Below are 24647 nucleotides of genomic sequence, written 5' to 3' on the forward strand. Positions count from 1 at the left end.
GGCTGGGGGAATACAGATGTGGTGGCAGCTGTAACAATGGTACTGCCAGCACCAGGATGGCTGCAGCCACGCTGTGCTCCCCCTTTGCTGTTCACAGCAGGCCTTGGATTGTGCCATTCCCAACTCCCTGTTGCCATTTCTCCCCTTCTCTGCTTTTCTGTGTGCACAAGGAGGCAGTGTCCTACACCCTGAGGATTGAGGGGAAGCCTTACACCATCCACCTGCAGCAGCAGTGAGTTGGCCCTGACACTTTCCTCACTGCCCTGCTCCCTGGTGCCTGCAGGAAGCTTGAGGAGCTCTGGGTGATGGATGCTGCTGTCAGTACCTCACTTTTCACCTCTCTCTTGCAGTGCCTTTCTATCTGATGATTTCCAGACTTACGTGGCCAGTGAGCAGGGATCTTTGCACGCTGATTCTGCCCACTCTGAGGTAACCTGGTTTTGCTTTGGGCTGTGTTTGCTCCACGTTGGGTTTCGTTTGTCTCTGCCCAAGGCAGCTGCTCCAGCTGGGGTGCTGGGTAAGGGGATGGTGGGTAAGGGGATGGTGATTAAGGGGATGGCCTGCCCAGCCATGGAAGGGCTCCCTGTCCTCTCTCATGTCCCAGGGAGGCTGCCACTACCGGGGCTACATCGATGGCTTCCCCAGCTCAGCAGTGACCCTCAACACCTGCTCAGGGCTCAGGTAAAGCACCAGCCCCACTGTCCCTGTGCTGCCCTCCCTGGCAGCCTGGCCTGCAGAACAAACAGCTGTGCCAGCTGTGCCAGTGCCCGGGAGCAGGTGGGCAGTGCTGGTGCCCTGGCAGGGGTTTGCTGCAGTTTGAGAACGTGAGCTACAGCATCCAGCCCCTGGGCTACTCCCCTGCCTTCCAGCACGTGCTGTACCGAGTGGGTGAGGAGCAGATGGCAGCAGCCCCCCCTGCCCAGAGCCCCCCTGAGGCAGGGCAGGGTGGGCTGGCAGCCTGGGACAGGCTGGACAAGGCCCCTGAGGATGATGATGATGATGAGGTGAGTGCTGCCTGTGCTCACACTGCTGTCCCTGTCCTGTGAGGAGGGACCTGGTTCTGCTGGAAGGGTTTCTGTCTGTCTGTGGCCAGACACTTGGACACAAGCACAGCCAGCAGCAGCAGTGAGGTGACCAGAGAATGTAGAATCTGTACTTTGAGGCCCATTTTCTCTTTTAGCCCCTCTCGGCCGCTGCACAAGCTCCCAAATTCCTCACAGTGTACGTGGTTTTGGACAAGGCTTTGGTAAGTCCCTGCCAGCCACTTTTTCCTTTTCTTTGCCTGACTTCTGTGAGCATTGAAATGGTAAAATTTCCCAGCTTTTATGTGGCTTTATCTTCTGTTTTGAAAAGTTCCTCATGCTGTGGATTTTGTAGGAAATAAGGAACGTGAATTTGTCGCTCCATGGCTCAGTGTTGGGAATCATTGCAGTGTTCCAACATTGACATGGTAAGCACCTTGTCTGCCCTTGTGTGCTCTTGGGTTGTTTTTCAGTACAACTATATGGGATCAGACCCGAATGCTGCGACACAGAACGTAATCCAGGCCTTCAGCTTAATCAACAATGTGAGTTCTTAATTCTGGTTTGTACTGCAGTGAGATGGGGGATGAGGGGGATGTTGATGTTAGCAGTGAACCACGTCTTTTCTAGCTGCTTTTAGGTTTAGGAGGATGTCATGTTAAAAATTCCATGTTTCCTGAGAAGGTTTTTCCTCTGGGCATGTCAGTCTGCCACACAAGAACATCTTTCCCTGTGTGATGGCCATGTCTCGTGCAGATGCACAGATAAACAGGCAGTTTGCCTCAGGGCAGCCAAACCCTGCATTTTGAGGACTCCTGAGTTGCTTCCCTCTCCCCTGATCTCACTGATCCAATTCACCTGCTTGCTCTCAGGTGCTTGTAACCAACTTCCAATCCTGTTTTTTGCTCCATTTGTGGTCTTATGCTTCTCTTGTGTAATGAGAAGTTATTCCCAAACCCCTAACACTTATGAAGTTATTGGAGTTCGGCTCAGGCCTCTTGCTGTATCTCTTTATTCTTTGGATGTGTTCATTTTTTTTGGCTACAGATGTCATTGAGGCACTGACAGCAACAATTTACTTTTCCCCTGTGTTTTACTGTGTGCAGAGTGGTGGCTCTGCATGGAGGGAAGGTGTGAGAACAGATTTCCTCTTTTATTCTTTCAGATGTTTAATCCTCTTAATATCACTATTGTGCTGTCCTCCCTGGAGCTGTGGGCAGAGGGGGATAAAATATCAACAGCAGGGGACACAGATGACATTCTACAGCGATTTTTACAGTGGAAACAGTTGTCTCTGGAGCCACAGGCACACAACATTGCTTCCCTCTTAGGGTAAGATAAAGGTTCATTGGTGTTAAAGGTTACATGGTAGCAATCAAACCGATATAAGTTGAAACTTTGTCCAAAAATGCTTGTTAAAAATCCGTATTTCCTAAATCCTTAAAGCATTTCTTCCAAGCCATTCCTCCTAGTGATGCAGCAGCTGCAGTGGTGCCACCCATCCCTTGCCATGCCCCTAGTCCCTCCAGCACCAGGCACCAGACCCTGCTCCAACTGCCCTGGGGACAGCAAATAGGGGCACCAAGGGGACTTGGGCTGTACAGAGCCATCCTGACCATCATCCCCCCCCTGACCACAGCCAGGGGGGGTCCCTGGGACACCCAGCAGTGACCCCAGCTCTGTTCCAGGTACAGGCACCAAGGATCCCTCGTGGGGGCAGCAGCTCCAGGAAAGGCATGTCAAAGAGGTGCTGCTGCCACCGTGGCCCTGGTATGGTCCCCCCTGTCCTGTGCCTGTCCCTCAGCAGCCCCCAGGGCTGTGAGCAGCACGAGCAGGGGTGGATGGAACACATGGGAGGATCTGTGTCTCTGCAAGGAGTGCTCAGCTCTGGCAGCTCCCTTTTCTCCTCCCTCCAGTACCATGGGAACGTGACCCTGGAGTCCTTCTCCGTGCTGCTGGCACAGGTGCTGGGCCACAGCCTGGGCATGAGCCCCGACAGCCCCCGAGGCTGCAGCTGCCCTGGACGGGTGTGCACCATGAGCCCTGAGGCGCCGTGAGTCTGCCCGAGGGGCTGCAGGGCTGGGGCACATGAAGGGAGGGACAGGGAGGGCTGCACGGTGTCCCCTTGTCAGAGGTGTCCTCCAGCACTGTCATTCCACTGCAGAAATGGAATCACTCAGTCTGGAAAAGGCCTCCAGGAGCATGGAGTCCAACCTTTGACCAATCACTGCCTTGTCAACTGAACCAGAGCACTGAGTGCTGTGTCAGTGATTTCCTGAACTCCTCCAGGGATGGGGACTCCACCACCTTCCTGGGCAGCAATTCCAATGCCTGAACACCAGTTATTTCAGTTATTTCAATACCATTATTTCAGTGAAGAAATCCCTGCTTTTATTCCTCTAAGAAGAAAAAAAAAATTAATTAAAAAGCAATTTAGTGCCTAATTTGACAAAAGAGACCTTTGCTCTCTAAAATGAGGATGTTTTTCAATCTCTGTTAATAATGAGCTGTAGATGAGGTGAATTAATAAACCCCAGGGGCTGTCAGTGTCTGGGTGAGCCCTTGACTTGCACGGAGCTTTGGAGAGAGAGAGGGGTGGTGAATGTGTAAGGTATAAACTGATGATTGCTTTGTGTAACTTATAACCTGACCATTGCTTTATTTTAGATATTTCAGCGGGTCAAAAGCCTTCAGCAACTGCAGCATCAGGGACTTTGAGTCGTTCCTGAAGCAGGGCAGAGGGGATTGCCTTTTCAGCAGCCCCCGGCTGAGCCGCCAGTCCCGGCAGAGCGGCGCCGTGTGCGGCAACGGCGTGGTGGAGCCGGGCGAGCAGTGCGACTGTGGCACGGCACAGGTGGGCACAGGCTGGTGGGCACAGCCACGGTGGGCACAGCCACGGTGGGCACAGCCCTGCCTTTGTGCTCCCAGTGCCCGCGGAGTCACCAACCTCTGTACACAGCCCCAGTGCAGCGGGGTATCGCCAGCTAGGGGCTGTGTACAAATCCCAGACAGGACAGGACTGCTGGGAATGTGCCTTGAGCTGTTTGATTTTCCAGCATCACTCTCATTCCATGGTTATTGCAATGGGAAGATGCCAGCAGCTCACATGCCAGCCAGCAGACAAAGAACTTAATGTTACAACTCACTTTATAAGTTTTTTGACCAATCACACCAAGCAAAAGCACATTGACAGTAGTTCTATCCAACCACTATATGCACAGGTATTTTGCTTATTTCAAATACAATACCTGCTTGTGAGCCTTCAAACACAATGCACAGAGCTCCATTATTAAGCTTAGAACTCCCTAATATCTCACCAGATAAACTTTTCTGCACCTTAGGGAGTTATTCTAGACAAGCGTTAATACACAGACCCTTGTTCTATTTGTCCTTGCTTTTCTACTTTTTAAATAATTTTTCTGCTGACCAATCTCATGGCTGCTGCTTAGCTCTAATCACAGTTCTGCTGTCTCTGAGGCCTTTTTCAGCTTTCCCAAAACCCTCTGATTTTAGGGATTCCCACGTGGGGAGCAGCCCAGGGAGGGCTGTGTTGGGTTGGAGATTGTTTCTGTGTGGCAGCTTTGCCTGTTTGTTCTGCTGGATGTTGCCCAAGTAATATGGGGAGAGGAGGAGGAGAAGCTCAGGGGGAAAACAAAATAAAATAACGTGGGCTTGCCATGTGTCCACAGGAATGCCTGAAGGACAGGTGTTGCACTCCAAACTGTAGACTGAAGCCGAGAGCAAAATGTGCCTCTGGATTATGTTGTAGAAACTGTCAGGTAAGGCATATCTTTATAATTATAACAAAATCATTGTTTCTTTTTGGACAAATGGCATGTTCCCATGCTGAGGGATAGAGCCAAACTTCCTGCTGTGCAGAGGGAAAGGTTCCTGGGGCTGGGCTGCCCAGCTCAGCTCTTGGCAACCCCTGATGGGGAATATTACATGGGGATTGTCCCAGGCAGTGTCACAGACATGTCACACCTGAGCACCTCAGGACAGAGGGGGCTATGTGGGCTCTGCCTGGCAGACATGGGGGGCTGCAGAGCTCCTGCTGTCCAGGCTGGGAGGCTGCAGAACTCCTCCTCCTCCGCAGTTCAAGTGGAGGAACACGCTGTGCCGCCCGGCTGCTGATGCCCAGTGCGACCTGCCCGAGTTCTGCAGCGGCTCCTCGGCCTCCTGCCCGCCCGACGTGTACGTGCAGGACGGGCAGGAGTGCTGGCGTGGCACCGGCTACTGCTACCGGGGACGCTGCCAGTCGCCAGACCTGCAGTGCAGGAGGATCTACGGGACAGGTACCAGGCTGTGCTGGTGGCACTGGCGCTGCTCAGGGGCTGCGGTGGCCACAGCGTCACCTGCCTGCTTGGGGTTTTGGTGCATATCGCCGTAATCTCATCAGGGCGAATTTCCTGGAATCCTGCTTTGCTATGCTGGGATTTCCATTCGGCGAGATTACTCAGCAGGAATTTACACACATCATCTATTAGAGTAACAAATATTCTCTCGCTGAACTTGCAGACTCCAAGAACGCTCCTGTGATGTGCTACGAGGAGATTAACGGGCAGCGGGACAGGTTCGGGCACTGCGGGTTCGAGCGAAACCGCAAGTACCGGCGCTGTGTGTGGAGGTATGCTGCCCAGGGCACACTGGGTGTGCTGAAATCCAGCTTTCATTGGGGTTGGACACTCAGGAGAAGTGGCAAGGCTCCAGTTTACGATGAGGTCTGTGATGTGTTATGAGGAGATTAACGGGCAGGTTCGGGCACTGCGGGTTCCAGCCCAACCACGCGTACTGGCGCTGTGTGTGGAGGGATGCTGGCCAGGGGGCACTGCCTCTGCTAAAATCCACTAAGCTCTTCCATCTCTAAATTCATCTGCACTTATCCACCTTGAGAATTAGTCTAGGAAACACTTCCAACCTGTGCTACATCCAGCAAGTGACAGGACAGATTGTTGCAATTATTGTAATTCTTGTGTCTCTGTAAAGGTTAGAGAAAAAAGCATGTTTGATACTCCACTATTTCACATGATATTTGTCAGAATTGAGACTTCTTTTTATTTCTGTTTGGTGTTGTCTTACAATGTAGCCAGTGTGGCATTTAAGCATTGATCCCGTAGCTAATGAAGGGCTGAATCACAGGGAAAATGCATTCTGGTGCTTCCAGTTGTGTACTGGCAGTGAAAAAAACCTCAAACCCACACAGAAAAGATGGATTCTTGCAATAAGATCTGTAACACCAGTGTCACTGTCACATTTTCTGAAAAGTCCCTTTGGCCAGGATTTCTTCTCCTGGGAAGCTGAGAAAGCTCAGAGAAAAAGGAAAACAACATTATCTCATTGCTTCTCCTGTGATTTGCTGCTTTGGAATGTAGCTGGAGATTATTTACCAACAGGTGGTTGTTTGATTGGTTTCATGGGAATTGTTTTAACTGAATGACCAATCACCATCATCTGTGTCGGACTCTGAGGAGTCAGTCGTGAGTTTTTCATGATCATTCTTGTTAAGTCTTCTGTCTGTATCCTTTCTGTATTCTTTAGTGTAGTTTTAGTGTAGCATTCTTTAATGCTATAGTAAATAATATCATAAAATAATATAATAAAATAATATATTAATTAATAAACAAATTAATACATTTTAAAAATAATAAACTAATAATATCATAAAATAATAAATTAGCCTTCTAAGAACATGGAGTCAGATTCACTCATCTCTCACCTCGTCCTGGAGATCCCTGCAAATACCACAAATGGTGACCTCAGATGTTGGCTGTAGCCTGCGCTGAAGAGCAGACCCACATTTCTTTGTATGTTTGATACACATCCTGTGCAAATTGGCTTTCCAGGGACCTCAGGTGTGGGAAGTTAGTCTGCACATACCCATCCCACAAGCCCTTCTTAGCACCTGCCACTGCCGTGATGTACGCCCGGGTGAAGCATCATATCTGTGTGACTCTGAACTACCTGAACGTGTCCACGTGGCTGGATCCCCTTCTGGTCACTCCAGGGACAAAGTGTGGCTCTGGAAGGGTAAGGAGATATTCTGTAATCACCTGGAATGACAAATAGAAACTGTAAATATTAACAAGATGATAGAAACACTCATTGCTTGACTAAAATGACCTGGCCTCAGGGCAGAGCTGTGGCTTTGTCTTTGTCTTTTTTTTTTTTTTTTTTTTAAATAGTGTGTTTTCATTTCCCTTTGGGCCACAGCCTGATGTGCTGAGCGCTGTATGGGTGAGGCAGTGCTGGGCTGGAGCTGCCATGGTTTTTCCCAGGTGTGTATGAACGGCACGTGCCACCCAGTGTCGGTGCTGGGACCGATCTGTGACAGCAACACAAAGTGCCACGGCCACGGGGTGAGTGCCAGGGGTGCTGGGCTGGGTGGGGACAAGCTGTACCAGCCCCCTGCACACCTGTACCCCTCCCTGGCCCTGCAGGTGTGCAACAACAAGGGCAACTGCCACTGCGACATGGGCTGGCAGCCCCCTGACTGCCAGTGGAGGGGGTCCCGCCGGGGGGGCAGCATGGACAGCGGGCTGCAGTTCACAGAGGGAGGTGAGCGGGCACCCGTGGGATGGCGTGGGCAGGGCTAGCAGGGGCTGTGCGGGGCTGGCAGTGCCCATCGGGGCTGGCAGTGTCTGTGCCCATATGGGCTGGACAGGCTGGGCTGGCAGGGGCTGTGCCCAGTTGGGCTGGCAGTGCCTGTGCAGGACTGGGTTGGCAGTGCCCAGCAGGGCTGGCTGTGCCTGTGCTGGGCTGGACAGACAGGGCTGGCAGTGCCTGTGCCCATATGGGCTGGACAGACAGGGCTGGCAGTGCCTGTGCCCAGCAGGGCTGGCAGTGCCCATGCCCATCCGGCTGTCTCCCACCAGGCCTGCATCGATCACTGGATGACGGTGACATGGCCTGGCTGGTGCTGGGCTCCTGCCTCATCCTGCTGTTGCTGACGGGGGCCCTGGGGCTCGGCCTGTGGCGGCAGCAGATGCCCGACCAGCGCCACAGGGAGTGGGCACCGGGCACCCAGGGGTGAGTGGGACCTGAGGGGCCTGGGGGAGGCAGGGTGTGAAAGGGCTGAGGGCATCCCTGCAGAGGGGAGGGGATGGGGGGACTCCCATGGGGACATGAGGACACTGCCCAGGGCTGAGGTGACCTCAGGCTGAGGCACCCCCTGAGCCAAGGCAGGGCCAAGGCCCCACTGCAGATCCCCCACAGCACCAGCCGGGACACGGGCAGCGAGCTGGAGCCAGACCTGGAGCGAAATCTGGAGCCAGAGCAGGAGCTAAAACGGGAGCCAGGCCTGGAGCTAAAACGGGAACCAGGCTTGGAGCTACATCAGGAGCCAGACCTGGAGCGAAATTTGGAGCCAGACCTGGAGGTCAAACGGGAGCCAGGCCTGGAGGTAAAACAGGAGCCACACCTGGAGCTAAAATGGAAGCCAGGCCTGAAGCTAAATCAGGAGCCAGGCCTGAAGCTACATCTGGAGCCAGACCTGGAGCTAAAATGGGAGCCAGACCTGGAGCTACAGGACCCAGAGCTGGCCCCGGAGCTGCAGACAGACACAGAGCTGGAGCCAGAGCTGGAGATGAAGACAAACACGGACCCACCAGCAGAGCCAGCGCTGGGGCAGCACCACGGGCACTAATTAAAGGTGTTGGGCAAAGCTGGTGTCATGGCCAGTGCCCCGTGGTTTTCTGCTTATGCAATTTGTTTTTTATCAGAGTTAACCCTGCTCTCGGGGCCTAGAGGCCACAGCTGCTGAGATTGTCCCCTTTTCTCTGTGGGCACACGATGGTGGTTGGGATTTGCCCGTCTGTGAGGGCTGTGAAGCTGCCTGATGCTGGGGGCTGTTCAGCAGCGCTGGCTCAGGCCCTGGGGCTGCCTCTGAAGTGGAGCTCTCCTGTGTGAATGTGAATGTGTGTGGCTCATGGTCCCCCTCCTCAGAGCTGGGGACCAGAGAAGGCCTCGTGTGGTGGCCCTGGTGCTGACTGTGAGTGAAGGCAACACCTCTGTTTTATATGTGAAATATATGTTACCCGCAGTGCCCTCAGACCTCACCCCATGGGGATGTCAGTCCTGCTGTTTGTATCCCTGGGTTTGGCCCTGCACCCCACAGGGATGTCAGTCCTGTTGTACCCTGGCCCTTCCCTTCCCCTGCACTCCCAGTGCCCCCAGCCCCAGCCCCTGCCTGCACAGGCAGCACTCTCAGGGCTGATTTTCCCCCAGAAAGCTGCTGTTTGGGCAGGCCCTGCTCAGAGCATCCTGCTGGGACCCCACTGGCAGCCCCAGTGGCCCCAGCAGCATGGGGAAAGCAGCAGCATCCACTGTGTGTGTGCATCTGTGGCCAGGGGCCAGCATCCACTATCCCCAGGCTGGGAGGGGATCCCCGGGCACAGGAGCAGTGTCCCTGAGGTGCTGCCCCAAGCCACCTCCTGTCAGAACCCAGGAAATTCCTCTGGCTGCCCTGGAGGACTTGAGACCCTGCCCAGGGGGCTCAGAGACCCTGGCACAGAGCCCAAGACCCCTGTGCCTTTGATCTTGACCCATGGAAAAAACAATTATCAACATTTACATGAAGAATTACAAGTCAAGAGAGTTTAGGTACTATAATAGTTTGTCACAGGGTGAAAAACAGATTTTTGGGGTTTTTAGAATGGGGTTTCAGGGGGTAAGATGGAGGAATCTGGGTGTGTCCAGCCTTTCTCCTTCTTCTTCTTCTTGGCCTTCATCTTCTGCTGTGATGTTGGCACTTTGGGATTGGTTTAAGGCAGAAGCTCACTGTCTAACATAGGTGATAGGTATTGGGAAGTTATTGTAAATAAAGTACAGGTAGTTTTTAGTATAAAAAGATACCACCCCAAGGTGGTCTGTGTGCCACAACCTGACCTGCCAGACAGATCTCAGCAGGTAAGAGAAAAAATGTTATGCATAAGAAATAATAAATAAACACGAGAATGAGAACAGAGGAATCTTGACTCCTTCTTCATGTGCTGGGCTGGGAAAAGGAGACTTGCACGTATCTCAGAGTCACTGTGACCAGCAGAGATTCTGAGAACCTCCCACCCCACGGGAGCCTGGCAGCCCTTTGGGGCAGCCCTGGGAGGGGTCAGCTCACAGCCCCTGCTCCCCAGAGACAGGTGACCCAAGGCTTTCCCATCCCACAGGAACAGAGTTGGATGTTTGCAGCAGACAAAGCCTTATCAGCAACCTTTAGCCGTGTTTGCTCAATGACCCTGTGGCCATTGGGCAGCCAGGCTGACCCCCAGGCCCAGGTGCTGGCTCAGCACATTCTGAGCGGGGTGGCCAGGCCAGAGCAGCCCTGGCAGGCGGCACCAGCCATGGAGGGCAGCGCTGACACCGAGGAGCCCCCGCTGCTGCCCCTGGCACTGAGCAGCTTCCACATCTCTGAGGAGTTTGGATTCCTGCTCCCCGACCCTCTGGTAGGAGCTGGCTGTGCCTCCCCATCTGCGTGCACAGGAGAGAGAGGGGTTGGTGAGCAGCTTTCTGCTGGGGGAGCTTGGATTTGGCGTTTTGCTGGAGCACTTTACAAAGAACCGTGAGGAAGGCAGGTGTTATTTGGGCACAGGCAGTTTCACAGGACAAACCCCTACCCTTTAAAAGGATGAAAGCAGCTGCAGCGAGCAGCACAGAGGAGAGGTGAAGGAGCTCTGACTGGCCTTGGGTCTACAGGATTTTGGGGAGCACAAGAAGTGCAGGTGTCCTGTGCCCAAAGTGGGGCTATTTATCCCTTATAGGAATGTGTTTCTTGGTGGTGGAGTGACAAAACTATCTTTTGTATTTTTTTAAAAAGGAAATAAGCCTAGAAGTTTTTCTCTTCAATGGTGAAAAGACATCTCATTAGACTTAGGGGACTTCAAACTTAAGGATAGCTAATTGGACAAGAGCCAAACCAAAAAGTTTTGCTTGGGCAATTTGCTAGAAAAAGAAGAGAACAAAGAAACTAATTGCTTTTGTGAGGTGTTTTATCAGGGGCAAGAACCTCTTGCACCTGGATCAGTTTTCATCTGTAAAGAGTTTTGTTATTGTGCCTTTTACTAAAACCTTTTCATTTCCAACACTACCGCAGAAGCCATCTGCTGATTTTATACCTTCTGAGGTAGCTGAGCTGTCTTGGGTGTGAAATAGATCTCCAAGAGCTTGTGAGACCTGGCTTGAGGAGAATCGTATTTCAATCTGGCTCCACAGTGGGAGTGGGTGGGGACTGACAGATCGTGGTCACCATCCATTCATTTGTGACCACACATGCTCACTTTACAGGAGGGGGAACCAGACAAAAGCCACCAGCAGTGGTGTGTGGGGCTGGGTGGGTGCTGGGTGTACAAATGTGTTTTTTGTTGATGGAGTGACAAAACTATTTTTTGTTTTTTTTTTTTTTAAAAAGGAAAGAAGCTTATAAGTTATTTTATTTCTTTTAATTTCATTTAATTTAATTTCATTTTATAGGTTTAAGAGGTTTTACTTTAAACTTAAGGATAGCTAATTGGACAGAAGCGAAAAAGTTTTGCTTAAGTAATTAATTAAAAAAGACCCCAAAGAAATTAATCACTTTTTAAAAGTATTTTACTAAATCCAAAAATGTTTAACATCTAACTTAGTTTTTTTGTTTGTTATTTTGTTTTTTATTAAATTTTTTTTATTTTTAACACTGCAACAAAAGCTATTTTGTTAATTTTTATCTTTTTAAAAGCAGCTAAGTTATTTTAAGTGTGTTCCAAGCCTCTGAAAACTTATTAAACCTAACTCAAAAAAAGCTGCTATAACAGCTGGGAGCCTGGGCACGTTCACAGCCCTCCCTCTGCCTCTCTCCACCAAGACAGAGCTGCCAGCACCCTACAGGCCCTGGATGGACATTGCCCATGAGCTGCCCCAGCTGATCACAAGCCACCAGCTCCGCTCACGAGTGCACCAGGTAAGGGCTCCTCCTTCCTGCCCACCAGGTAAGGGCTCCTCCTTCCTGCCCACCAGGTAAGGGCTTCTCCTTCCTGCCCCCAGAGCTCTCTCAAACCTTGGTCTCAACCTTTACAAACACAGCAGTGTCTGAAAAACACTGCCAAATGTGTGCTGAGCCAGGACAGACACCAGGCGACAGCAAAGTCTTAACTTTGGCACAGAAACAGCTCGTGAGCAAAGTCTTAACTTTGGCACAGAAACAGCTCGTGCAGCAGATCCAAGCGCTCAGCAGGCAGCAAGGGCTGGAGCAGGGCCCCTCTAGGTGTCACAAGAACCATGTCTCATCCCAGCCATGCTCCCTGATGCCAGCTCCTTTTGGGATCAGCTGCCCCACAGGCATCCCAGCACCAGGAGGAATAAAACCCCATGGATTGCTGTCCCTGCTCACAAAGCAGTGACAAAGCGCAATTCCTGCAGGGTGGGTGGGAAGGGAGGCATAAAGAGAAGCACCAGGAGGGTTCCCCCAGCTTGGCAGGGCAGCCCCTCCAGCACAGGGCCCTTGGCATTGCTGGCTCTGCTCCTTGCTCCCAAGGGTTTCCCTGGCAGATGCCGCAGCTGAGCCCGCAGCAGCTCCGAGGGCGTGAGGAGCTGCACTTGGCACACCTGGTGCTCAGCTTCATCACCATGGGCTACGTGTGGCAGGAGGGCGAGGAGGGCACCGTGCAGGTAAAGGCAAGGTAAAGCAGGGTCACCTGCTCCTTGGGCTCTGGGAGCTGCTGCTGCTCCCTTGGCACTTCCCCATGGGAGCAAATCCCCTTTCCTGCGGCTGCAGCAGGAGCTGCTGCCACCTTTCCACAGCCTGACCACATCCCCACCTTCCCCTGTGCTTTGTGACACTCAGGTGCTGCCCAGAAACCTCGCTGTCCCCTTCTGGGAGGTGTCCCAGGCCCTGGGCCTCCCACCCATCCTCAGCCATGCAGACTTTGTGTTGGCCAACTGGAGGAGGAAGGACCCCAGCGGGTAAACAGCAAATGCCAGCGGGCAAACACGGTTCTTCCTGCAGGTGTCAGGGACAGATCAGGGATCAGCAGGACAGACTGGTCCCAAACCGCTCCTGCTCTGCCAAAGCCCCTTGAATCCCACCTTGGCTGGGCTCAGCCTCGTGGGTGTGGACACAGGGACGCTGTGGGGATGTGGGTGACTCTGGGAGCAGCCCCTAGGAAAAACTCCTCTGTTCCCTGCAGAGCACGGGGCCATTTCAGCTCCATCAAATGCAAAAGTCATTCCTCTGCTGGGTATTAAATCCACTTTCCACAGCAGACAGTCTCAGAGCAATGGAAAACACCTTCTGTGCCCAGCACAGAGCCCAAGGTCCCTCCAAACCCACCCTGCCCCAATTCTGCCCAGATTTGCTCTTTGCACACACGAGTCACACACTGAAGTCAGGAGCTCCCTCCATGCCCAGAGGGAGGAAAAGAGAGAAAGGGGATGAAGAGCTCTCCTGTGCAGAGCCAAGGTTGCTAGAACAATTGTTACTAGAACAATTTATAATATCTCTCTCTCTCTCCTTTTCTTGTGCATTTTGTTTGCCATAACTGCAATGCCTTCAGGCCTCTGGAAATGGAGTAAGTAGTTACTGCTCATTTCTTTTCTAACGGTGTTGGTTATTGTTTGGATTGGCTCAGCTGTGTAGCACTGCTTGGGCTGAACCTCTCTTGGTGTGTGTTGTATTTGTCACCCAAGTGCCACTGCAGTGACAGCACAGACCATGGGGAGGGCACAGGGAGGATAGCAGGGCCCCTAAACCACAGCAGTCCTGCTCTCCTGTCACTGTCACATTTCCTGGAAAAATCCCTTCACCAGGATTTCTCTCCTGGGAAGCTGAGAAGCCTCAGAGAAAAATGAAAACAAGAATTATCTGATTGCTTCTCCTGTGTTTTGCTGCTTTGGAATGTGGTTTGGACATTGTTTATCTAATAGGTGCATGTTTGATTGGTTCCACGTGAATTATTTTTTACTTAATGACCAATCACTGTCCAGCTGTGTCAGGACTGTGGACAGTCATGAGTTTTTAATTAGTATTTTGTTAAGCCTTCTGTGAGTATCCTTTCTTGATTCTTTAGTATAGTTTTAGTATAGCATGATATGATATGATATATGATATGATATATGATATGATAAGATATATAATATAATATAATATAATATAATATAATATAATATAATATAATATAATATAATATAATATAATATAATATAATATAATATAATATAATATAATATAGTATAATAGCCTTCTAAGAACATGGAGTCATTCTCAATTCCTCCATCCTGGGGACCCTGCAAATACCACACTCCCCTCTCACACTGATAAGAAGCTCTGGACTCTGGGATGGTTTTGTTCCCAGGGTCCCTCAGTGTGAAAGGAAATCCTGAGCCACCATCCCTCCCCAGTCCCTGTTCTTGGCCCTTTTGTGCAGGAACCTGGACACAATCATCACATTGCCTGGAGGAGAGAGCCTGAGGGGCTTCATCCTTGTCACCCTGCTTGTGGAGAAGGCAGCTGTGCCTGGCATTAAGGTGGGCACCACCCTGTGTTGGGGCTCTAAAGTGCCTGAGGTGCGCCCACAAGGCGTTCTTGTCCCTGAACCCAGGCTGGGGAAGGGGCAGGGCTGCCGTGGGTGGCAGCAAAGGTTCACAGACATCCTCCCCCTTTGTGACTTGATGCTCTCCCTCCTCCTCCCTCAGGCAATCCCCCAGGCCCTCGGTGCCACCCTGCAGGGGGACGAGGAGTCCCTGCACAGAGCCCTGGAGGAGCTGGCAGGGGCCATCGAGGCCATGAGGGAGGCACTGAGGAGGATGCACGGTGAGAGCAGCTGGTGCCTGTGCATGCTGCAGCTCATGGCACCCTCTGCTGCAGCTGCCCATCACCTCTGATCTGATCTGATCTGATCTGATCTGATCTCATCTGATCTGATCTGATCTGATCTCATCTCATCTGACTGACTTCCTCCTAGACTATGTGGACCCAGAAGTATTCTACTCTGTGATCCGGATCTTTCTCTCTGGGTGAGTGGATCTTTCTCTCTGTTTCCCTTCAGAGCCACAGGGCTGGGGGGAGCTGGGGATGTGCAGGGAAGGGGCAGCCCAGGTGGGATATGGAGTTCCTCGGGGCAGGGTAGGGACCAGCATTGCTCTCCCTAGAGCATCGTGACCCTGTTGATCACGAGTTCCTGGGCACTGGAATTGGGCATGGATGTGGCCAAGGGCTGGGGTCTGCCTCCCTCCAGCTTCTCTCCATCCTTCAGCTCATCCCTGACAGCCCCAACACCCAGAATTGTGCACAAATGAATCTTTCCTGCTCTTGGCCAAACAGTTTTGACAGGAGAAGAGGAATTTCTCTTTCCTTCCACACTGTGTACACAAAGCTGCAGAGCTGAGCAGAGGCTCTTCCCACTGCGTGTTAAGCAAACATCTGTAACAATCCTCTTGCTGCTGCTCTGTTACAATTCTGTCAGTTCAAAAAATAGAAAATTCCCCCCCAAATACTGAAAATGCTGTTTGGGCAAGGCAGAACCACAGCATGGAGCCTTCACCATCCCCCAGCACCCTGTGGGGCTGCAGCATCTGCAGACACTCAGTCTCAGGCTTCTCAGGGGGATTCTATTTTTATTTCTCTCCATCATATCTCAGAATTCCCAAGTAAAAGGCTCCGTGCATTGTGATTAAGTTTCTCTCATTTTTTATGGGCAAGCTGACCTTGTCTCGATGGTCATCAGCTTGGGAAAACATGCCTTTTAAATTCCCTTCTGCTTCTAAGAACTTCCCACTAGTAGAGGTTACTATAAATACAATCCTGGGAGAACTAAAAATATTCTGGTATTTGATAATGAATCTATTTTCTCTGCAGTTTGTGTAAAATCTGTTCCTGTAGCCCAACTGCAGCCAGCACCTCAAGCCTCCTGGAATGGTGCTTTCTGCTGAAGGCCAATAGATATTTTTGTGCTAGGCACTTCACCTCCCTGAAATCCTAACTCCTGTCTCCATTTGGGTGTGAGCACTTCTCCATTTCTGCACTCAATGGCCACTGACATTCAAGGAATTGCTGTAAAGTGCCACTGTTGCCCAGAAAAGTGCTCCCTCCCCTCTCTGCTTGCAGAAAGCTTCCTGAGCCGGAGCAGGAGGTGCAGCCAGGCAGGGCAACGTGTCCCAGCACCATGCTGGGTGCTCACCAGGGCGTGGAGATGGCAGAGAACACTCTTCAGGCAAAGGAAAATCAAGGATTTCTCCTTCCCTGGCCTCACTGTGTGCTTTGACACAGAATCTGATTTCCAAGTTTATCTCCTGTTTGAGGAAAGCTGACATGGCTGTGTTGGAGGAGGAGATCCATGGGCTTGGCCAGGACAGTTTCCCTTCTCACAGGGCCCAGAAAAAAATTAAGGAAAAGGCACAGAAAAAAATGTAAGGATTTCTCCTTAACTCCATGGCCTCACAGTGTGCTTTGGCACAGAATGTGATTTCCAAGTTTATCTCCTGTTTGAGGAAGACTGTCATGGCTGCATTGGAGGATGAGATCCATGGGCTGGGCCAGGGAAGTTTCCCTTCTCACAGGGCCCAGAAAAAAATTAAGGAAAAAGCCCACAGAAATATTAAGGATTTCACCTTAACCCCATGGTCTCACTGTGTGCTTTGGCACAGAATGTGATTTCCAAGTTTATCTCCTGCTTGAGGAAGGCTGACATGGAGGAGGAGATCCCTGGGCTGGGCCAGGGAAGTTTTGCTCAATCTTTCCAGCCCAAGGCCCCTTCTCACAGGGCTCAGAAAAAAATGAAAGATTTCTCCTTACCCCCATGCCCTCGCTGTGTGCTTTGGCACAGAATCTGATCTCCAAGTTTATCTCCTATTTGAGAAAGGCTGACATGGCCGCGTTGGAGAAGGAGATCCATGGGCCGGGGAGGTTTTGCTCAATCTTGCCAGCCCAAGGTCCCTTCTCCCAGGCCCCTGTCCCCACGGCCGCTGCCTGACTGCGTGTCTCCTGCCCAGCTGGAAGGACAACCCTGCCATGGCCCACGGGCTCGTCTACGAGGGGGTGTCCGCGGAGGCGCTGGCGTTCTCGGGGGGCAGCGCGGCGCAGAGCACGGTCCTGCACGCCTTCGATGAGCTCCTGGGCATCTGCCACCGCCAGGACTGCGGTGAGCCAACAGCCTCTCTGTCCAATTCACAGACAACCCCAATAAGGGGAAAGAAGATAAAAACCTGACTCTATGTTCTTAGAAGGCCGATTTGTTATTTTATGATATTATGCCACAGACATATTTTATGAAAAATCCTTTCGTTAGGATGTTTTCTCCTGAGAAGCTGGGAAGTTTCAGCTTCTCCATGTTTTGCTGCTTTGGAATGTGATCTGGAGAATTGTTTACCCAGCATGTGGAATTGTTTTTACTTGATGACCAATGACAGCCACCTGTGTCGAGGCTGTGAGCAGTCACAAGATTTTATCATTCCATTCCTTTCCTTTCAAGCCTTCTGATGAAATCCTTTCTTCTACTCTTTAGTATAGTTTTAATTTATAATTTTCTTTTAATATAATATATATAATGAAATAATAAATCAGCCTTCTGAAACATGGAGTCAAGATTCTCATCTCTTCCCTCGTCCTGGGACCCCTGTGATCACCACCACAATATTATGTTATAGAATGCTATACTAAAGATTAGTATATATATAATAGTTATATATATAATTTAACTATACTAAAGAATAGAGAAAGGATACAGACAGAAGGCTTAACAAGAATGAATAATAAAAAGTCATGACTACTTCCAGAGTCTTGACACAGCCTGACAGTGATTGGTCATTCAGTTAAAACAATTCCCATTAAACCAATGAAGCAACCACCTGTTGGATAAACAATATCCAACCACATTCCAAAGCAGCAAAACACAGGAGAAGCAATCAGATAGATAATTATTGTTTTCATTTTTCTCTGAGGCTTCTCATCTTCCCAGAAGAAGAAATCCCGGTGAAGGGATTTTTCAGAAAATGTGACGGAGACATTTTTCCTTCTCCAAAGCAGATGAGAGGCCAGGGAAGAGATGAGCCCAGCGATTCCCATGAGCGTGCCAGCTCTGGCAGGCAGGAGGACGTGTGCCCATCTCATTCCTGCTGGCACCAGGCTCTGCCCAGATCCAGGGAGGAAGGTTACAAATGTGCCTCTGGCAGGTGTTTCCTCACCATGATAAATTCACAAAAGCATGCATTTGGCTTTCTGTATGTCATCTTTTTGCTGAGGCTCTCTATGGGCCCAAGACATGAGTGAGCAGAGTGTGCAGGCATCCTGCCAGTAAGAGGCCATTCATAAAGCTCCACTTTAGTCCAGCCCACAACAGAAATATTTACCAGAAATTAGCAGAAAAAAAAAAAAAAAAAAAGAAAACCAAAAGGCTGGGAGCAGGGCTAAACCTTGCCTTTTAGGGTTAGCACCAGCTCTAATGGAGCACTGACCTAATATGGGCTTGCTTTCTCAGTGTCTTGGTTTGGAAAGCCAGGAGTCTGCTAAGGAAGGCAGGAGCCTCCCCTGAAATGGAGAATGTAAACCCTCCCAACCCCTCTGAATTGCTATGAATTTTAAATAAAGGGGCTCCCAGGCAAAAATATGGGAGCAGGAAATAGCCCTTAAGAGAGAAGAAAAATAAAAGGATAAAATAAACAATGCAGTGCAGTAGAACAACACTGACAGAGACAGAACCCAACCTGACACCCTGTGGGTCAGGGTGGTGGCAGCAGTCCCATTGAAATTGTGGCTGCAGCCCTCCTGCAGTGTCAGGGGTGGTTCTGCTGGAGCAGGGATCCTGTAGAGAAGGATGTATTCTTCCTCTGAAGATCCAGTGGAAGGAGAGGCAGCTGCTGCTCCTCTGGGAAATCCAGTGGAGAAGCCGTGCTGGTGTCTCAAAACCTCTGGATTATACCTGGGTAGCAATGCTTGGCTGGTGTTCCAGAATCTCCAGATTATATCCAGGCAGGAATGCTTGGCTGGTGTTCCAGAATCTCCAGATTATATCCAGGTAGGAATGCTTGGCTGGTGTTCCAGAATCTCCAGATTATATCCAGGCAGGAATGCTTGGCTGGTGTTCCAGAATCCCCAGATTATATCCAGGTAGGAATGCTTGGCTGGTGTTCCAGAATCTCCAGATTATATCCAGGTAGGAATGCTTGGCTCCTCCCTCTGGGCTCACATCTCCCAGTGGGATGCTGGAGTTCTTATCAGCCATGCAGTGACATTCAATAGCTGTTATCAACAGCTCCAGAGGGAGGAGTGATTGTGGTCACTCAAAGAGAGAGATAAGGCAAACTGCCCACTTGACAAAAGACTACTGCCATACAGATGGTAATAGAACACATCTTGCCTTGCAACCTGGAACACTCAGTTAATTGGAGGCAGGGCAGAGGAGGCTGTGCAGGCTGTGCTAGCACCACATCTCCTAGCCAGCTTCTGTCCTGGAGAGTTGGAGCTTTTAATCCACTTACCCACAACTTACTCCTGCCTTTTCTGGTGTCTCACAGCTGCCTTCCTGCTCAGGATGAGGGAGTACATGCCCCCGGCCCACCGAGCCTTCGTGGAGCAGATCCGCGGCGCGCTGTCCCCGCGGCACCTCGTGCTCTCCTCGGGGAACGCGCGGCTCCGCGCTGCCTTCAACCGCTGCGTGTCGGCGCTGGCAGAGCTCAGGTCCTACCACATCACCATTGTCACCAAGTACATCGCTGTGGCAGCCTCCAAAGCCAGGGCCAGGCGGGCAGAGCTGAACGGGGCTGGCCCTGCTGTGGGAAAGGCGCCGTCGGCACTGGAGGATAAAGGAACTGGAGGGTCGCACATCTTCAGCTTCCTGAAGAGCATCAGGGACACCACCAGGGAGGGGATGATAAGGGCTTGACTGTGGTGGTGTTTGTGGGTGTGATGAGAATCTTGACTCCGTGTTTCAGAAGGCTGATTTATTATTTTATGATATATATTATATTAAAAATGCTATATTAAAGCTATACTAAAGAAAGAGAAAGGAGACATCAGAAGGCTAGAAAAGAATGACAATAAAATCTTGTGACAGACTCAGAGCCTCAACATCTGGACCATCATTGTTTTTACTTGATGACCAACCTACTTGAGACCAATCAAAGATGCACCTGTTGGTAAACCATCATTCCACAGCCATCAGATAGTTATTGCTTACATTTCATTTCTGAGGCCTCTCAGCTTCTCAGCAGAAAATCCTAGCCAAAGGTATTTTTCAGAAAACATGTCAGTGGCACCTGACCCACCCCGAGGGTTGCCCAAAGTGGGTGCAGGAGGCCATGGGGCTCCATCTGCAACAAGCCAAGATGCAAAACCTCCCATCAGCAGCACCTCCCCACCTGTGCAGGTCTGGGACACGAGGGACACCCTGGGGGCTGGTGACAGAGAGAAGTGACAGAGATGTGAGCTCAGCATCCCCCCCTGTCGGAATTCAGGACATCCCTCTGGCTGTCCTGGACTGCCAAGACCCTGCCAGGGGGCTCAGAGACCCTGGCACAGAGCCCAAGACCCCTGTGACTTTGATTATGACCCATGGAGCAAATTACCAACCTTACATGAAGATCTGCAAGCCATGGCAGTTTAAGTAGAATAATAGTGAATAAGGGTGAAGGGTGAAAAATAGGGTGAATAATAAGGGTGAAAAATAGACTTTTGGGGTTTTTAGAATGGGGGTTCAGGGGGCAAGATGGAAGAATCTGGATGTGTCCTGTCCTTCTTCTTCTTCTTCTTCTTCTTCTTCTTCTTCTTCTTCTTCTTCTTCTTCTTCTTCTTCTTCTTCTTCTTCTTCTTCCTGGCCTCCATCTTCTGCTGTGATGGTGGCATTTTTAGATTGGTTTAGAGCAGAAGCTCACTGTCTAACATAGGTGATGGGTATTGGGAAGTAATTGTAAATATTGTACACGTATTTTTTAGTATAAAAAATAACACTGCCCTGAAGGCAGTCAGTGTGCCTCTGTCTGTCCTGCTGAGCAGACCTTGGCTGGACAGGAGAAAAAATTTTATAGATAAAACACAATAAACAACCTTGACCGAGAACTGAAGAGCTCTGACTCTGGGAAAAGAGACTTTCTAACACATCTCAGGGTCACTCTGACCAGCTAAAGGCCCGAGACTCCCCTGGCACGGGCACAGGGTCCTGCTGTGGCACTGACACCAGCCCATCACCCCCGGGTCCCAGGGAGGAGCTGCGTCCCTCCGAGCCCTGGATGGACACGGGTGGGTCACAGGGACCAATAAAGCAGCGATTGCCGAACCGGGACAATCTGAGATGTCACAGCCCTTCTGTGTCCATCACCAGGTGGCGGCAGAAAGCCACGTTTGGCACCGGGGGAACCGAGCGGGGCAGGGATGGAAGGTGGGCACGGGGGATACAGGGCGAGAAGGAGCTGCCCACTGTGACCCCCAGGACACGGCTCCTGTCCCCCCACAGCTGCAAAGGGACCGTGGTTACCCCAGCAAACACCAACTCTCTGCCGTGGGAGTGATGCTGAAGCTGCTCAAACCCAAACTCCCCAAAGGAGGGTGGATGAGAAAAGGGAGCAAAGCACTGGGACAAATGTGGGGTGTCCAGGAGGCTGCACCGAGGCACAGGGGTACAGAGGTTGCTCTCCATGCCAAATCCATCTCCTGGTTCATGAAGGGCTCGGGAGGTCACAAAAAGTACAAAGCTGCAGCACTGGAGGTCACAGGGGCTTCTCTTTAAGTCTTGGTGATAACACAGTGCTGTAGTAGGGACATGGGGACACACGGCTTCCCCAAGGGGCCAGCAGGGCAAAAATACTTGTGACAAAGCCTTGATCCTCACAGAATCACAAAATGGAATGGAATGGAATGGAATGGAATGGAATGGAATGGAATGGAATGGAATGGAATAGAATGGAATGGAATGGAATGGAATGGAATAGAATGGAATAGAATAGAATAGAATAGAATAGAATAGAATAGAATAGAATAGAATAGAATAGAATAGAATAGAATAGAATAGAATAGAATAGAATAGAATAAGAATAAGAATAGAATAGAATAGAATAGAATAGAATAAGAATAGAATAGAATAAGAATAAGAATAAGAATAGAATAGAATAGAATAGAATAGAATAGAATAGAATAGAATAGAATAAGAATAAGAATAGAATAAATAGAATAGAATAGAATAGAATAGAATAGAATAGAATAGAATAGAATAGAATAGAATAGAATAGAATAACACACAGCCTGGTGGTAGTGTCAGCCCCACAGAGAGGCTCCTCTGACCCCTCTGCAGGTGAGGTGAGACCCTGGAGCATCCCCTGTGCTGGGTGTGGCTGCTCCCAAATGTCCCTGCCCAGCCCAGGGCTGCAGGAATGGGCTCACCTTGCACCACCCAGCTGGGCTGAGTGGGCAGAGCCTGTGCCAAGAGCCGTGCTAAAGCTTTTTTTATAATGCCAGGTGCCTATGCTGCCCTTTTCTAGCAAGTCAGCACGCCCAGATTCCTTGGAATTTTACATCTTTAGGGAAATGGGGCCATATGGCTCTGTTTTGCCTCCCCAGGTTTTGCTGGCACCGGCATCAGAGGCAGGATTCACACCCAATCAGTGCCTTGGTGCAAAAATAACCCTGGCAGTGCCCCTTCTGCACGACCAGAAGAGAGTCAAGGTCTTTTGAAATGAGATGATGTTCCCATAAGGGCAAAAACAAGCTCAGCATGCTGTAGCTTGAATTATTAAACTCTTGCTAAATTGTATTTTGTGCTCTTTTTTTTGAATACAGCCCTAAAACTGGGGCTTTGGAGATGACTTCAGTAAACAACCCACGGGAACGTGTCAGCACCTTTAAATCTCTGCCTGGCAGCGCTCCTTCCTCTTGATCTTCATTTCTGAATAGCTGCTGCATATTTCATGGAGGAAATATTTCATCCCAATGATTGTCTTGGCCTATTACATTTCAGACCATTTCAGGAAAACAGCAGACTTGGACCAGGGGGAAAATCGCTCCATCTAAACGAGAAATGCTGCCAGGACTGGAGGGAGGCTGGCCCTGCAGGGATGGGGGCTCTGCACGGGCTGGAAATGCCCAAACCCTGCTGGGAGCAGCAATGCTGGGGCCAGGCGGGGCACAGGACCCTCAGCAGGGGATTTTCTTCCTTCTGCAAACTCCCATGCCCAAACATGCTGCCCTGTGCCACCAGGGTCCTCAGGAGAAAGGATTTGTCACCTCAGAAGAGAAGGGAGACGGGAAATCAGAGAGGATGACTATCACCAGCCAGGGTTTGTACAAATGACAAACAGGACAGGACTGCTGGGAACGTGCCTTGAGCTGTTTGATTTCCCAGCATCAGTCTCATTCCATGGTTATGACAATGGGAAGATGCCACCAGCTCACATCTCAAGAACTTAATGTTACAACTCACTTTAAAAGATTTTTGACCAATCACACCAAGCAAAAGCACACTGACAGTATTTATATCTGTATAGTATATATTCTATATTGACAGTAGTTCTATCCGACCACTATAAGCACAGGTACCTTTGGTTAAACAATGCTTGATTATTTCAAATACAATCCCTGCTTGTAAGCCTTAAAACACAACGCACAGAGCTCCATTATTAAGCTTAAAACTGCCTAATATCTCACTAGATAAACTTTTCTGTAGCTTAGAGAGTTATTCTAGACAAGCGTTAATACACAGACCATTGTTCTACTTGTCCTTGCTTTTCTACATTTTACATACTTTTTCTGCTGACCAATCTCGTGGCTGCTGCTTAGCTCTAATCACAGTTCTGCTGTGTCTGAGGCCTTTTTCAGCTTTCCCAAAACTTTCTGATTTATGGATTCCCACACTGATCATGTCAGAGGCCTCTGGAGAGCCAAGTTTCCCTGCTCTGCAGAGCACTCTGCCCTTCCTTTGGTGGACAAGGAAAGTGCCAAAAAAACTACAGAGACAGAGTCAGCCTGCAAACTCCACATTGGTTACCAAATGCTCTGTCACAGCCAGCTCACAAACCATCAGCAGCTCCTTTGGAATGGGGTCCAGCAAGGATCCTGCAGCTCTGGAAGAACCCAGAACAGAGCCACAATAACGCACAGACCTCTCCTGTGTGCTCTCCTGGCAGGCTGGGACAGGAGAGCTTTGATTCCTCTCTGTTTTCAAACCATTCCTGTCTAACACTGATCACAAGACACAGACATCTGAGCTCTCAGGTGCATTCTGACTGGAAGCACGTGGCGTTTTCAATAATTTATTTATGCCTGTGCCTAAAAATGGCATGAGGTGTTTGAGGATAACCATGTGCTTGGCATCCATGCTGCATCCCACCAGTGTGAGCAGGCTGCCCACCTAAAGACCTGCTCTGTCCTCAAGGGTTTATTTTGGCATCACTGCACACCCCAGAATGTGTGGGGTGAGTCTAGCACAGGATCCATTCTAAACAGCAATGTCCAGGCTCTGCTGCTCTCTCAGACCCCAGCTGGGACAACCTAAACCCTGGAACAGGCGGGGTTAATCCCATTTCTGCAGCTCAGTGATAGAATTAATGGTATTTCAGCAAAAGAGCTGCTGCCCTCCCTCTTTCAGCTCCCAGAGGTCTGTAGGGGTCAGAGATCCACACCCAAAGCTTCTCACTGCCTTCTGAGATTAAACCCAGCTGTGAAAGATTTTTGGATCCTTAATT

At 50.3% G+C, this 24647-nt stretch overlaps 2 protein-coding genes across 2 annotated transcripts; both read left to right on the forward strand.

Moving 5' to 3' along the window:
* The first annotated feature begins 56 nt into the window (after positions 1–56).
* Positions 57–11914, forward strand: LOC131094795 (disintegrin and metalloproteinase domain-containing protein 32-like). Its single transcript, XM_058042352.1, has 18 exons — positions 57–232; positions 351–429; positions 605–681; positions 803–1004; positions 1181–1246; positions 1496–1567; positions 2188–2354; positions 2711–2792; positions 2939–3075; positions 3690–3876; positions 4712–4801; positions 5119–5317; positions 5541–5649; positions 6866–7049; positions 7298–7378; positions 7460–7577; positions 7895–8048; positions 11854–11914. The coding sequence occupies exons 1-18, from the start codon at positions 57–59 to the stop codon at positions 11912–11914; spliced, it is 2241 nt and encodes a 746-aa protein (XP_057898335.1).
* Positions 11915–12536: 622 nt separating this feature from the next.
* LOC131094762 (indoleamine 2,3-dioxygenase 2-like) lies at positions 12537–19861 on the forward strand. The gene is made up of 9 exons (XM_058042311.1): positions 12537–12656; positions 12832–12950; positions 14411–14510; positions 14679–14796; positions 14948–14999; positions 16090–16195; positions 16808–16887; positions 16974–17122; positions 19494–19861. The coding sequence occupies exons 1-9, from the start codon at positions 12537–12539 to the stop codon at positions 19859–19861; spliced, it is 1212 nt and encodes a 403-aa protein (XP_057898294.1).
* The last annotated feature ends 4786 nt before the right edge of the window (positions 19862–24647 follow it).

Source organism: Melospiza georgiana, chromosome 31, assembly GCF_028018845.1.
Source record: "Melospiza georgiana isolate bMelGeo1 chromosome 31, bMelGeo1.pri, whole genome shotgun sequence".
Taxonomy (NCBI): Eukaryota; Metazoa; Chordata; class Aves; order Passeriformes; family Passerellidae; genus Melospiza; species Melospiza georgiana.